The sequence below is a fragment of the Camelus ferus genome, chromosome 2 (assembly GCF_009834535.1).
Source record: "Camelus ferus isolate YT-003-E chromosome 2, BCGSAC_Cfer_1.0, whole genome shotgun sequence".
Taxonomy (NCBI): Eukaryota; Metazoa; Chordata; class Mammalia; order Artiodactyla; family Camelidae; genus Camelus; species Camelus ferus.
Window position 1 is genome coordinate 4,989,541 of NC_045697.1, and position 14,380 is coordinate 5,003,920.

General features: G+C 50.0%; 1 protein-coding gene across 4 annotated transcripts in view; it reads right to left on the reverse strand.

The window, feature by feature from the left end:
- Positions 1–14,380, reverse strand: part of STK32B (serine/threonine kinase 32B) — a 306,224-nt gene that overhangs the window by 60,235 nt on the left and 231,609 nt on the right. For all 4 annotated transcript variants that reach the window (XM_032493856.1, XM_032493852.1, XM_032493858.1 and 1 more), the window contains one exon: positions 4,870–4,907. In XM_032493856.1, the coding sequence (XP_032349747.1) occupies positions 4,870–4,907 (38 nt within the window). The remainder of the gene's footprint in view (positions 1–4,869; positions 4,908–14,380) is intronic.

The window sequence follows — 14,380 nt, forward strand, 5'->3', positions numbered from 1 at the left end:
ACAGCAGGTGCGCCAGACAGCGGAGCCCCACTCCTGGGGTCTGTCCCGGCTAGCTGATGAGCTGTAACTTCCCGGTGTGCCTCCTTTAACGGTTGAGTCAAGATGTGGGAAAGTGAAAATTAGTGCCATTCAAGGTCTCCTCTGAGTTCCTTCTCAGGAGAGTGGAAATTTACTACAAAACGTGCAACTACGAACTGAATTTTCGGCGCTTTGCTTTCCGTATCTGTAAAACGTTCAAAACTCAGAGGGAGAAGGTGCCCAGGATATTGCATGAGGCCCATTAGTAGAAGTTTTAATGAGTGTATCAATAATCAATAATCAGCCCTGCTGATACATCCTGCCCTCCAGCCGTGCTTCCCTCCTTGCTCTGAACACATGGAAATTCATCACACCTCCAAGACTTTGGCACCATTTAGAATGCTTCTCCCTCTCCTCTCACTGGCAGACCTGTTCTTTCTTCAGAACCTGGCCGGAGAGTTGTATTACTGATGAATGAACATCTAGCCTTTGCTTGCTTCCAGTGACAGGAAACTCACTACCATGATGGGTTTGTCCCAGCTGGCTCGGCCTGCCAAAACAGAATACCCTAGACTGGGTGGCGTAAACATCAAACATTTATTCCTCACAGTCCTGGAGGCTGGAAGTCCAAGATCAAGGTTCTAGCATGATCGGGTTCTTGGTGAGGGCCCTCTTCCTGGTTTACATGGCAGCCTCCTTATTGTATCCTCACATGGTGGAGAGAGAGAGAGATCTCTGGTCCTTCATCCCCTTACGGGGCAAAATCCCATCATGGGAGCTCCAACCTCATCACTTCTTCCAAACCTCTTGACTTCCTAAAGGCCCCAGCTCCAAGTGCCATCACACTGGGGGCTAAGGCTTCAATATATCAATTTTGGTGGAGACACATTCAGTCCATGGCAACCTGACTGGTCTAGGCTTCTCCCCTGGGCCCCCCACACCCCAATCCCCTTCCACTGTCATTCCCAGCCTTGCATCCATCCACCACGGATTCCAGCACGGGGTTCTTAGGACTTTAAGACATCACACTGTGCGGGATCCTTTCCCTCCCAGCAGCCTTCAGAAAGAACCTCATTACAACCCTCCCAAGGACACCAGAATAGCATTAAACCACATCCCTATCCCTTATACTTAAGCTCCTGGAATCCCGTGTAGAATAATGACACCTGCTCCCCAGGCTCAGCAGAAACAGCTCTGCCCCCCACACTTGCCCGGGCGGCCTTCTCCACGTCCTCCTCAGCTGCCCCAGTCCCTGCATCAGAAGCTCTGGAAACAACACATGCCGGACTTGCGCATTTCCCGGAGCCTCTTGCCGGCGTGGTGGAGACGGCACAGACAGTGTTTTGACAAAAGAGAAGGGGGTGTTGCTGCTGCTGGCCTCTGCGATTCTGGGGGGCACTCATCACATTTATCAACAAATATGTTAGCGACAGATGGAGAGACAATTCTTTGAAATACCTCCAGCTAATAAGGGCTCTGAAATAAAGTCTGTTCATAGAAACTTTGAGGGACAGTAAGACCAACAGATTAGGAGACAATTGCCTTGGAGAAGAGAGTTACTCACAGATCCCAAGAGGAGAGGGCACATCACGCTGTGTGGGGGCCACCAGGGGAGGCACAGGGGTTGGTCATGAGACAGAGGGAGAGGGAGAAAACTGGGGCAAGAACTTTCTGGTGGTTTTTGTGAGAAGGAGCAGGTGGGGTAGGGCAAGCAGGCTTAGGACTGGCTAGTCTGAATAATTTCAGGGGTTCTGGGCACAGGAACTGTCCCTGGGTGTCTGGTGCCTGGGCCTGGCACTGGGGGTGATTAGGGCAGGTGGATAGTGGCCTGAAGTGTGCAGAGATCAAGCATCAGAATATATAAAGTAGAAGACATGGTTAATATAACAAGAAAACAAATTCGTTCTGCTGGCCTGGCTGTGGGTCACCTGATCCAGGTCAAGTTTACGATCCCCAGGTGTCCATCCCAAGGCCATGAGAAAAGAGTGAGTTCTATACTTCACAGAGAGCTATGAAATAGTCAAAAACGTGTGGGGTCCTCATGGCTTCCTGCCAGAGGAGCATCTCACTTGCCCTCTGGGATGCTCTGCTCCCCAATGCTGCGTTGAGCCCACTCAGGCTGCCGGATCCAGGAAGCCCTCCTGCCCTCCCCCTGCCCTGGCCTTGCTGCCCTTCTGCTATTACACAGCCTCACCCCGGCCCATCCCAGCACTGACCCCACTGGGTTGGAATCACCTGTTTCATTTTCTGACCCTCCCTCAGCCCTGGCTCCACCTTAGAACCACCTGGCTTTTAAAAACTTTAAAAATCTCCCCCACTGAGTACATTCTCCTGCAAGATGAGTCAAACCTCTGCGGATGACCCCCCGGCTTTGGCACTTTTTCCAGTTCCTGGTGATGTGCAGCCGTGGCTGAGAACCGCCACCCTAGACCACGAGGCCCTTGACCACAGGGGTTCTGTGTCCTTCAGTCCCTGGTGCAATGCCTGGCCTGTGGCAGGTCTGCAAAACTGAAGGAATCATTCCTGCACATAGAAGAGGACAGAGCCACAGGTGTCCTGTGGTACCTGCAGGGGATTGGTTCCAGGACCCACGCCAACACCAAAATCTTTGGATGCTCAAGTTCCTTATATAAAACAGCATAGTATTTTCACATAACCCACACACGTCCTGAATACTTGCTTCTAATACCCAACACAATGCAAATGCTACATAATAGTTGCAAATACACATGTACATGCTATGTAAGTAGTTGCGGGCATGCAACAAATTCAAGTTCAGCTGTTTGGAACTTTCTGGAATGTTTTCTCCCTCTAAATGTTTTCGAGCCGAGGTTGGTTGAATCTGAGAACATGGAACCCCCAGATACAGAAAGCTGACAGTACCTGGTCAGTGAACTTTGGGCTAGGGCCCTCAGTGACACACAGGGCAAAACGCAGGCACTGCCCTTCTGTCTCTCTCTCCTGGCTCTCTGCCCATCTTTGGGGAAGTCGATCTCCCCACGTGGAAAAGCCAGGCCCTCCCCCAGGCAGGCCCAGGTGACCCCGGAGGCTCCCCAAGGCGCACTGCCTCAAGGTGAAGTGGCTGAATTAGTCCTATTCCTGGTGTTCCTGCCTTAATCTTGCTTCCGAAAAGCTGCCTGGGGCCTGAAAGGTCTTTGTCTGAAAGTCTCTCTCAGTCACTAGGCAGGGCGCTGAGGGCTCTGCCCAGAACCCTGCCCACCAGCGCCCTGGATTCGGGGACCGCCCTGCCACGGGTCCTGCAGAGCCCAGCCTGTGCCTTCTCCCCCCTCCATGTCACCTGCTTCTGTGACCTGAGCAGAGAAGGGACAGGAGAAGCTGAGTAACATAAGCCAATATTAGCCCCTCCTGAGCACCCTTCATGTCCCGGGGCTGTGACAGCAGAAGACCTTCATCGTCCTGTCTCAGACCTTCGCCACCCTGTGAGGTGGTGATACTTCTGTTCTGCAGCTTGCCTGAAGACTCACACCTCGTTGGGGGGTCAGCTGAGATCCAGGCCTGGGGATCCTGACTTTTAGATACACACTGGGGACCTTGATTGGCATCCTCAGCCCTGCCCAGTTTCCCTGGGGCCCTGAGGCCACCCTTTCAGGAGCAGAGATCCCGACAGTCAGGGATTTCAGCTCACTGCTCCAAGCGCTCCGTCTGGCTTCAGCCCCTGGCAGGAGATGGGAGCTCAGATGGTCCCAAGCAGCACTCCGACCCTGCCTCCCAGTACCAAGGGGTTTACACAATGAGTAGGACTCCCTGAGACACACTGGTGACACACGCAAGTCCTAGGAAGGCTAGGCCGTGAGCAGGAGCCACGGCCTCAGCCCGCGGGGCCTAGGGGAGGGAGGTCCAGGGGAACCACACAGAAGAGGCGGCAGACTCACCCCGAACGACTCAGCAGCACTCAGCTTTCAGAGAGATCCCCACCCGCTCACTCCAGCCCCCACTCCCCAAAGCCCTCGGGGCACAAGTCCCTGAAGCAACGCCAGCGACTGTAGTCTTCAAGGCTGCCTGGTGGTTGTCGGCAAAGCTGCCGCTGGCATGGGCGGCAGTGACGGCCAGTCATTGCTGGGCTGCGCTCCTGACTCAGTCCTGACTTGGCTGGGTACCGTGTCCCGGGGACTGACCCAGAGCAGAGGCCCAAGTGTTCTGAACAGGACAGGGTCTGGCCTCTGATTCTCACCAAGTGCCCCAGGAGATCCCAGCAAGACCAGAGTCGGGGAGCCCCTGACACGGAGCTTCTCCAGGAACCAGCCGTCTCAGCCTCATCCTGGGAGCTGCCAGAAAGGCAGAACCCCAGGCCCACCTCCAATCTGCTGAATCAGGGAAAGAAGCCGCCAGACCCCACCTGCCCCTGGCAGCTTGGCAAGCCTGGCTGAGGGACGGCTCCGCAGATTCCTGACTACTGATGTCTGGTTTGCCAAGCACGCACTATCTCATTTGATCCCCGTGACAATCTGGAAGGTGGGCACCATTTCCCCTGTTTCACAGAAGATGACACTGAGGCTCAGAGAGGTCAGTGCCTTTTCTGAAGCCTTGGGTTCACAGGTCAGGGAGCTGGGGGTGGAGACTCGGAGCTTCCCAGCCCTCCACTCCCGCTTGTGCCCGCCCGTCCCCCCACCAGGACGTGAACAGTGTGACGTCTCCAGATGTGACACCTTCAAATACGTTAGACTCGACTCACGGCAGCAGAACATGGGCCAGAAATTCACACGGGTGTTCATTCACCAGGATCGAAATCCAAAAAGGCTCTCTCATCACCCGACAATCCAGCTCCCCAGGACCCCCGCTAAATTCCCGGAGCCTCAACCTCCCACTGAAAAGCACTCACAGCAGGCTTACCGTGTTCATCGAGCAGTATGTTGTCTGGCTTGATGTCTCTGAAAGAGAAAACAAAGAAGCTGAAAATGTGAGTCCTGGCGCCCACTGAGGAGAACATGACACGCACGAGCACTGGGGACAGACGCCTGCCGACGCTCGGCGAGCTCGTCTCTTCCCTGGCGTGAGGGCCCAGACAGAGAGCAGGAGAGTAGTTCTTACGCTTGTGGAGCCCGAGTTCTTACTTCCTTTGCCTTTCCTTTTCCTGGAACTGCAAGTGGATTGTGTGAATCTTTTTTTTTTTTTCTGGAATGTTCTTTTTTTTTTTTTTTCTGGAATGTTCTTTTTTTTTTTAAATCAAAGTATAGTTGATTTACAATATTGTGTTAATTTCAGCTGTAGCGCACAGTGATTCCGTATTTTTGCAGATTATACTCCTTCCAAGACGATTATAAGATAACAGGCGCACTGCCCTGTGCTGTGTAGTCCGTTTTTGTTGCTTATCTGTCTCATGTATAGTAGTTTGCACCTGTGAATCCCGCACCTCTAACTTGTCCCTCCCCCTTTTCCCCCTTCTTCGGTAACCACAAGTTTGTTTTCTATATTGCTGAGTCATTCATTTGTAAAATATTTATTATCCGGTCCTTTAGAAGTTTGCTGATCCCTTCTTAGGGTAACACAGTGAGCCACAGGCAGCAAAATGTGAGCTGGGGAGTGTCTCGAAAGTTCTACTGTATGTCACCACTATAGCAAAAGGCTCCCAACTCCAAGCTGTAATGTTTAAAGGCAGGGGCTTTCCTTTCCTCACCTCTGCATCCCCAGCACGGTGCCCATCATAGCAAACACCATCAAAGAAAAACCAGAGCTGGACAGTACTTAAAGCGGTAAAAAACAGATTTTATTCAACTGCAATCACCAAAGGCAAAGAGACCTCAGTACAGAACCAGGCTCAATTCTGAACACAATGTGGGCAAGTGGGGTTTTATAGCCAAAGAGCAGGTAGGGATCAGTGGATGGAAAGTTACTAAGAGGAGACGTCAGAGGCGAGGGGGGTTCTAGCCGAACCAGCCTAGCAGGATTCTTGCTGGAGGCTGTCCAGGGTGATCAAACCATCCAGGGATGAACAACCTGATCAAAGGGTGATCGGGTCTGGAGGATGGGGGGCTCTGGCTAAACCGACTTCGCAGGTGCTTGCTAAGATCAGACAACGCAGAGACTGATACTTTTGAAAGTCCAAAAGATGAGGTCCAGTTTCAAAAGAACTCAGAAGAAGCTGAGTAGAGTTTGGTGGAGAGGAGAGTCTTTGTCCACACACAGGAAACACGGGAGAGAGAGGGACAGAAGAATGACCGTGAAAGAGGCACAGCGGTGAAGAAACTCAATTCACATCTTCAGCCCTGATTTGCGCCTCATTAACATGCACACACCTCCCAAAGCTTCATATTAAGATCACGGATTTTACTTATGTATTTACATACATTTTCAATGATGTTTGTATTTATTTATTTTTAATTGAAGTGTAGTCGATTTACAATGTTGTGTTAGTTTCTGGTGTACAGCATAGTGATTCAGCTATACATATATATGTGTGTGTGTGTATATATATATTCATTTTCCTATTCTTTTTCATTATAGGCCTTTACAAGGTATTGATTGTAGTTCCCTGTGCTGTATGGTAGGACCTTGTGGTTGGTCTATTTTGTATATAGTAGTTAATACCTGCAAACCCGAACTCCCAATTTATCCCTCCCCACACTCTTCCCTCCCCTGCCCCGTACCATAAGTTTGCTCGTAAGTTTGTGGATTTGTTTCTGAAACCATGGATTTTAAAACTGCAAGCCCCTCACTCATTTGCAGTAAATGCCAAATCGTTTGAGACTGATGACAGCTTTCTTTGACATAAAAAGCGCTTGCTCCTGAGCTTATCACATAGCAATTCTACCTGAACACATTACGGTTCTTTGTAGCAACATGAGGCAATGTCTCTGGCTTTGAGGATGAAAACAACACTCAAGTCATATATTTAAATGTTCATTTTCACTGTGACTTTTCGAGCCCATGAATATTGACGAGCATTAAGCAAATAGACCCCCGCTGCCAAGTTCACAAACATCCACGGTGAACAGAGATTGACTGTTGGCGAGCTGTTGACTGGGGAGGATGAACTTGAGAGCTGACACAATCAAAACAAGAGGAAGAAGTCCCAGAGTCGAGTGTTTGTGGGTCAGATCAGCAGACACTTGGCCCCCGTCCAGGGCCTCTCCCAGGAGGGTTTCTCCAGAAAAGGTGAAAAAAGGGAAATGAAAACTTGTCAAGGATGAAAACACAGCAGCCAGTGCTAAAGCACACCCTTTCTTCCGGGTGTCACCAGGACTGGGATGACCTTGTCTGGGGCATAGGGATCCTGAAGGAGGTGGCCGTGGACCAGGAGCAGGAGCCCAAAATGACTGCAAGGGCCTCGGCCTGAGCTGCCACTTCCCCTGATGCTGAAAGTGCCCTGCCTCGGGTTTTCTCTGTCCCCTGCCTTTTCCCTCTGGGATGTTACTCAAATGCTTCCTCCTGGCAGGTCTGGGCAGAGAGCTGGGGTTGCAGATGCCCGGGACATAGTCCCTCCCCTCCTGAAGCTCAGAATCAGTGGAAGACAGAGACACAGGTAGGGTGGCACAGATGCCACAGGGCAGGGGACAGTTGGCTGTGGCATCTGGGGAAGACGGAACAAGAGTAGCTGGGGAGTGGACGGCCAGCCGGAGACTGCAGGGACCAGAGGGGAGCAAGCTGTCGGAGCCAATAAAAGGTGGGGTGGTGGTGGCAGACCTAAGGAGAGGTGGCCTTGTGTAGTGGAGTGAAGAGTGTCGTCTCCCCCCTCCCCCAAATTCATGTCTACTCAGGACTTCAGAATGTGACTTATTCAGAAACAGGGTCTTTCCAGATGGAATTAGTTAAGGATCTCAAGAGGAAGGCATCCTGGGTTTGGGAGGGTCCTAAATCCAATACCTGCTGTCTTTGTGAGAGAAGGGAGATGGAGGTTTGGACACAGACACGAAGGAGAGAAGAGGCCACGTCATGACAGAGGCAGAAACTGCAGGGATGCGGCCACAAGCCACAGAGAGCCAGGAGCCACCAGAAGCTGGAAGAGGAAGGAAAGGGTTCTCCCCCCAGAGCCTCCGGAGAAGCCTCGCCTTGCTGGCATCTTAACTTCAGTCCTCCGGCCAGAACTGTGACGTAATAAATTTGTGTTGTCTGAAGCCACCAATTTTGTGATAATTTGCTACAACAGCCCCAGGAAGCTCACTGCACCTGGCGGAGCAGGAGGGCTAGTGGAGGAGGGGGTAAGGGTCAAGGGGCAGCCAAGGTCCCCACTGACCACGGTGTGATCTCGAACGGTCCTGTGGTCCATCCGAGCTTGTGTCCCCATCCGAAAGGTCCCCCCCAAACCCGTTCGTGGTCTCTCATGTCATGAGGACCAAACAGGGCATGGATAAGAGTGGCTTGGTAAACCAGATCCCCGGCTCCAAGGAAAGAGGCTGTCTTGCCCCGGCAAGTCCACTCAAACAGACTGTCTGAGTTCCCACCCCAGCCCCTCCCCTGCCGCCAGGGCTCCCCTCCCTGTGCCCTGGGGCTTCCTTTGTGGTGCGGACTAAACATCTGACCCACGCCTCTGGGTCAGCTCTGAGCACGGAGGGGAGTCAACGATCCTTAGGCATTTGGGGGGTGACCCCTCCACAGTCACCAGGGCCACGCAGTGAACAAGGCAGACCCCGCCAGGTGGAGCTTGTTTCTAGGAGGGGACACAGGCCAGAAAGCACACGAATTCATGACCCGATCTCAAGCAGGGACAAGAGCTCTGAAGAGTACGAATCAAGGTCTGAAAGAGACCTGTTTTTGGTAGGTGGCCACGGAAGGACTTTCAGAAGACATGACATTAGGCTGGCATCAGAATGACAAGAAAGAATCTGTCCTAAAAATCCCGGGAGCAGGCTCTCATTTTGTAGAAGAGGCCACAGAAGGCTGGAGGGTGAATGGTTTGACCTGCGATACGCTTCTAGCCAAGGGAACACGACAAAGGTGGCTGGAGTCATTCCCGTGATCACAGCCTATCAGATGCTGTCCCAGGGGGCTGGAGTGAGGGAGCCTCCCTTGCTGGCTGTCCCATAGGAATGGGCCATGGAGCAGGGACGGGCAGGCGCCTCCAGGAGCTGAGCTCCAGCAAGGAAACAGTGACTTCATCCCTGAAGCCACAAAGGGCTGAATTCTGCCAACAGCCAGGACAGCACTGATCCAACCAGATCCAGATAGGTCCATAAAGGAATGCAGCCCAGCGAGCACCTGGGCCACAGCTTTGTGACACCCTGAGCAGAGGAGCCAGCTAAGCTGTGCCCAGACTTCTGACCCACGGAAACTGTGAGGAAGTAAATATGACTTGTCTTAAGGTGCTAAGTTAGTGGGAATTCATCATGCAGTGGTAGAAAACAGCTATGATAGCTACATGATCTTGGGCAACTTACTCTGAGTCTCATTCTCATCTGGAAAATGGGAATGATGGTCCGTATCCAGCTGTGGCTGGGAGGATACAAGGAGGCGTTACCATGCAAGGCTCAGCAGGGCTCCCGGTGCGTAAGAAGCACTGAAATAAATGATGATGAGGGTTCTATCGCTGCTCTCAAAAGAAGCAGCACTATTTACAACAGCCAAGACATGGAAGCAACCTAAATGTTCATCAGCAGATGACCAGATAAAGAAGATGTAGTGTATACATATAATGGAATACTATTCAGCCATAAAAAAGGATGAAATAATGCCATTTGCAGCAACATGGATGGACCTAGAGATGATCATACCAAATAAGTCAGACATAGAAAGACAAATACCATGTGATATTACTTATATATGGAATCTAAAAAAAGGAGACAAATGAGCATATTTACAAAACAGACAGACTCACAGACATAGAAACCAAAATTATGGTTACCAAAGGGGAAAGAGGTGGACGAGGGATAAATTGGGAGTTCAGGATTTGCAGATAAAAACTACTATATATAAAACAGATAAACAACAAAGACCTACTGTACAGCACAGGGAACCATAGTCAATATCTTGTAATGACCTATAATGGAAAAGAACCTGAAAAAGAATAGTTATATATATAACTGAATCACTTTGCTGTACACCTGAAACTAACACAACATTGTAAATCAACTAAACTTTAATTTAAAAAAAAAGAGCTAAGGAGGACTCGGGGCTTCTTGAGCTTTTAGCAAAGTGAATTAGATCTCTTTCATAGGAGACTCACCAGGCAGACTCCTGCGAAGCCGTACAGAGGAGATGGGGAGCCTGAGTCATCGGGATTTAATAAGAATGGCATTTTATAGGCAAGCATCCCGTCGGCGCCTCTGGGTTCGTGGGCCCACGACCACTCTCTCCGGTTCTACTCTCTGCATTGGTCGTATCTCCGCTCAAGCACATCATTTTGCCGAAAATGGGTCCATGTGTTCAGAAATGGCATTAGGAGCTTTGTGAGGATGGGCAAGTCTGTGATGATGTTTTCTGAGGACAGGCCCATAATTTCGGAGCCAGGCAAAATGACACTTTGATGGGAAATGTGCCTGCAAGGCTATAAAATCTGGTTCTGCTTTTGAATTATTCTTTAGCCCCCAAATAAAACAAAGCATAAAATGTCAGCTGGGGTATTTTAAAAAACAGCCCAGATATGGCTGTGGTCCAGACTGAAAATCAGGGCCGTGGGGACATTTCTGCCTGAGTCTCTTTGCAGGGGTTTCTGAGTGTTATACGTCTACAATCTTACGCAGCAATAAAGACAAACAAAAACCTTGTGGGAAAAGTGCCACATCTGTGAAATGAAAATCTGTGGATATTTTACCCCGACAGAGAGACACGCTGCTGGCATCACAGAGGTGTCAGGAGAAGGTGGACAAAGACAGACACACCGAGGCTGCACTCCAGTCCCGAGTCCGCTGCCCTGCGGGCACGGCACACCGCCTGGTGTGAACGCCGCTTCCTCAGCTGTGAAGTGGGCAATAGCACGTGCTCTGCGTCACTGCGGTGAGGGTATGTTTCAGTCATCTTTCCTGCTCGTTGCTAAAGCACCTGCACCTACATCATAACTATTACAGGGAATTATCTTTATCACGTCCTGAAGCACAAATTCGATGGTGTCAGTTGTCTGATCCAGAGACATCTACAGCTCCCCACCCCTCATCTGGTAATTGGATGTATGGCTTTACAGGCACAACTGGGGAGAGGATTAAGAACGGCCAGCTCGGAGAGGGTGTGGAGAAAAGGCAACCCTCCTGCACTGCTGGTGGGAATGTAAATTGGTGCAGCCACTAAAGAAAACAATATAAAGAGCCCTTAAAAAACCAAAAATAGACCCACCATATGATCCAGCAATCCTACTCTTGGGCATATATCCAGGGAAAAGTTTAATTTGAAAAGATACATGCACCCCAGTGCTCACAGCAGCACTATTTACAATAGCCAAGACATGAAAGCAACCTAAGTGTCCAACGACAGATGACTGGATAAAGAAGATGTGATACATACACACACACACAATGGAATACTACTCAGCCATAAAAAGAATGAAATCATGCCATTTGCATGGATAGACTTAGAGATTATCATACTAAGTGAAGTAAGTCAGAGAAAGACAAATATCACATGCTATCACTTACATATGGAATCTTAAAAAATGGCAAAAATGAACTAATTTAGAAAGCAAAAACAGACTCACAGACCTAGAAAACAAACTTAGGTTACCAAAGTGGGAAGGGGTTGGGGAGGGATAAATTAGGAGTTTGGAATTAGCAGATAAAAACTACTATATATAAATTATAACAGATAAACAGCAAGGTCCTACTGTACTGCACAGGGAACTACATTCAATATCTTGTAGTGGCCTCTAATGAAAAATAATATGAAAAATAATATACATATGTGTGCGGAATCACTTTGCTGTACACCAGAAACTAACACAACATTGTAAATCAACTACACTTCAATTAGAAAAAAAAAATAAAAAAGAACGACCAGCTCCATGGCTGGAGAAGGCGGGTAGTGGCTTCTGGAGGAAGGGAGACGGGTTTGGCCAGGTGGGATGAGACCCCTTGCGAGGGGCTGTATTTGATCACGGAGCCCACTTCAGGTGGTTAGACTTAGGAAGCAACCCTTGGGATTTTCTTCCAGGCTGGCTGAACAGTAGACAGTGCTGTCTAATTTCGGTGAGGATTTATGAGAGCAGCCAGCACAGCGCCAGGCCCGCAGGACGCTCCTTGTTATGAATAACAGAAGCAAAGGTGGTTCGGTACTGAGGCTGAGCTCACAGAACGGGCCCTGGGAGGGAAGGCTGGAGACAGTGACTGAGCTCAGGGCTGGACTGGTGGGATTCAGCTTGGCCACGGAGCGCGTGGCCAGCCCGCACCCACCCAGCAGCAAGCCGATGTGGGACTGGAGGCTGCTGAACTCAGGGCTCATGTTTTGGAATCTCTCACCTTGTTGGCATGGACTCTTCTTCCAGGAACTGGGTAACGATTCTGAAACCACACATCATTACTACGGGTTAGACATCACTTCCTTCTCCTGTCCTCTTTCCTGCTTCTGATGGAGGATGGGGACCACGGACTAACTCCAGCCCCCAACGCGATGCCCCAGGGGCAACAGAAGCAGTGGAACTATTAGCAGCTGCCCTTCCCTGGGTTCCGGCTGGAGCCAGGCACCACGCGGGCAGGTCGCGCGGGCTTCACGAGAAGGGTGGCCACTCTGGGTCAGGGGTTACTGAACTAGATATGTCACCTCCCTTCATTTATGTGTCACCTTTCTCAGTTCTGACACAACTCTTAGAGCTTGCTACTCCCATTTTATTGATGAAGAAAGAACTCTTTATAGAAAGTAGATTAACAAGTTTATTCTGTATCGCACAGGGAGCTATATTCAGAACCTTGTAGCAACCGCTAATGAAAAAGAATACACGTATGTGTATGTACGACTGAAACATTGTGCTGTACACCAGAAATCGACATATTATAACTGACTATACATTTAAAAAAGCTATTTTCAGAAGGTCAAAGGTCACATGTTAGCAAATGAGACCTGCTCTTGCCTCTAGATCAATGAACATTCTCTGCCTGGGGGAAAAACTCAAGAAGAAAATGAATTAGAAAAAAAGATTCACCACTTTGAAGAAAAAAAAAAAAAGAAAATGAATTAGAGTTCCTGGAATCTAAATCAGGCAGTTAATAATTCGAGGAGCATGCTTACAATAAATATCTGATTTGATAAACAAAATTATGCTACTTGTATTTCAGGGTGTGTTTCTTTATTACAACACCCACATACAAGGTTTCATTTCTTTTAAAATATGATCCGAATGCCTTTCCGAAGCATGAATCTGTCCCTTCTTACGTAAATCCCCTTAACGGCCCTCTGGTGCCTACAGCGCTGGTGGCCAGAACTCTGGGATTCCGTGTTCTAACATAATCTCAGAAACTGCAAGTGAACACCGAAATGCGGTTGTCAACTTTTAAATCCATCAGCTGAGGGCATCGAAGAGAACTACCAAGTCCTACCACTGGACTTGAGCAAAAGGATTGGGAAAGAGGCATTTTAGCCCAGAAGCAGCATGAGGACACAGTTTCAGAAGAAGGCACAGTGGTCACCGGCCCCAGGCACGTTCCCAGACGAATGTTCAGAAGCACTAATCAAAGGCCAGAGGCCTTAGGGCCCTTCCTGCTCCCGCCGGCCAGCCTGGCCCCTGCATGCTCTGTGCTCCGGGCACCCCAGCCGTCCCCGGCCCCCGGCTTGCCAGCAGCACGTCCGCCTCCCTCTGCTAAATCTTCTGATGCAGGTTTTGGGACACAGCTCAGTTACAGTCTCCTCCTGAAATACTGTAGTGGGTCGAGCAGCATCTCCCCAGATTCATCCTACGCAGTACCTGTGAATGTGACGTCCTCTGGAACCAGCATCTTTGCGGGGGTAATTAAGAGGAGGTCTGTACTCAGGAGCGTGAGCCCTGAATCCAATGACTGGTGTCCTTACAAGAAGAGGGGGAGAGACACAGATCCCCGCAGGGAAGAAGGAGGTGAAGACAAAGCAGAGATCTGAGTGATGTATTTGTAAGAAAAAGAAAGACTGCCCGGAGCCACCAGCATCCTGCAGAGGGCTCTAGGATGGATTCTCTGTGAGAGCCCCCAGAAGGAACCACACATGCCAACACCTTGATTTTGGACTTCTGAACTGGGACAGAACGCCCAAATGTGGTTTTAGGCCCCCAGTTTGTGGTGTAAGTGCCTTCCTCTGGCCCCACAGGCCCGTCTGCTTCCTTGTGACCTGGCGGAGGTCACAACTTGGCAGTATTCATTTATCTCCCCGAGGGCTCCAGGCCCTTTGCAGGAGCTCCTTCACTGATGCTCCTGGGACCTGAATCAGGTTCCCAGGGCTGCGCTAACAAGTGACTACAAACTTAGTGACTGACAACAGCTTTTTTGCTTACAGTTCAAAATGAGTCTTGAGGGGGGGAAAT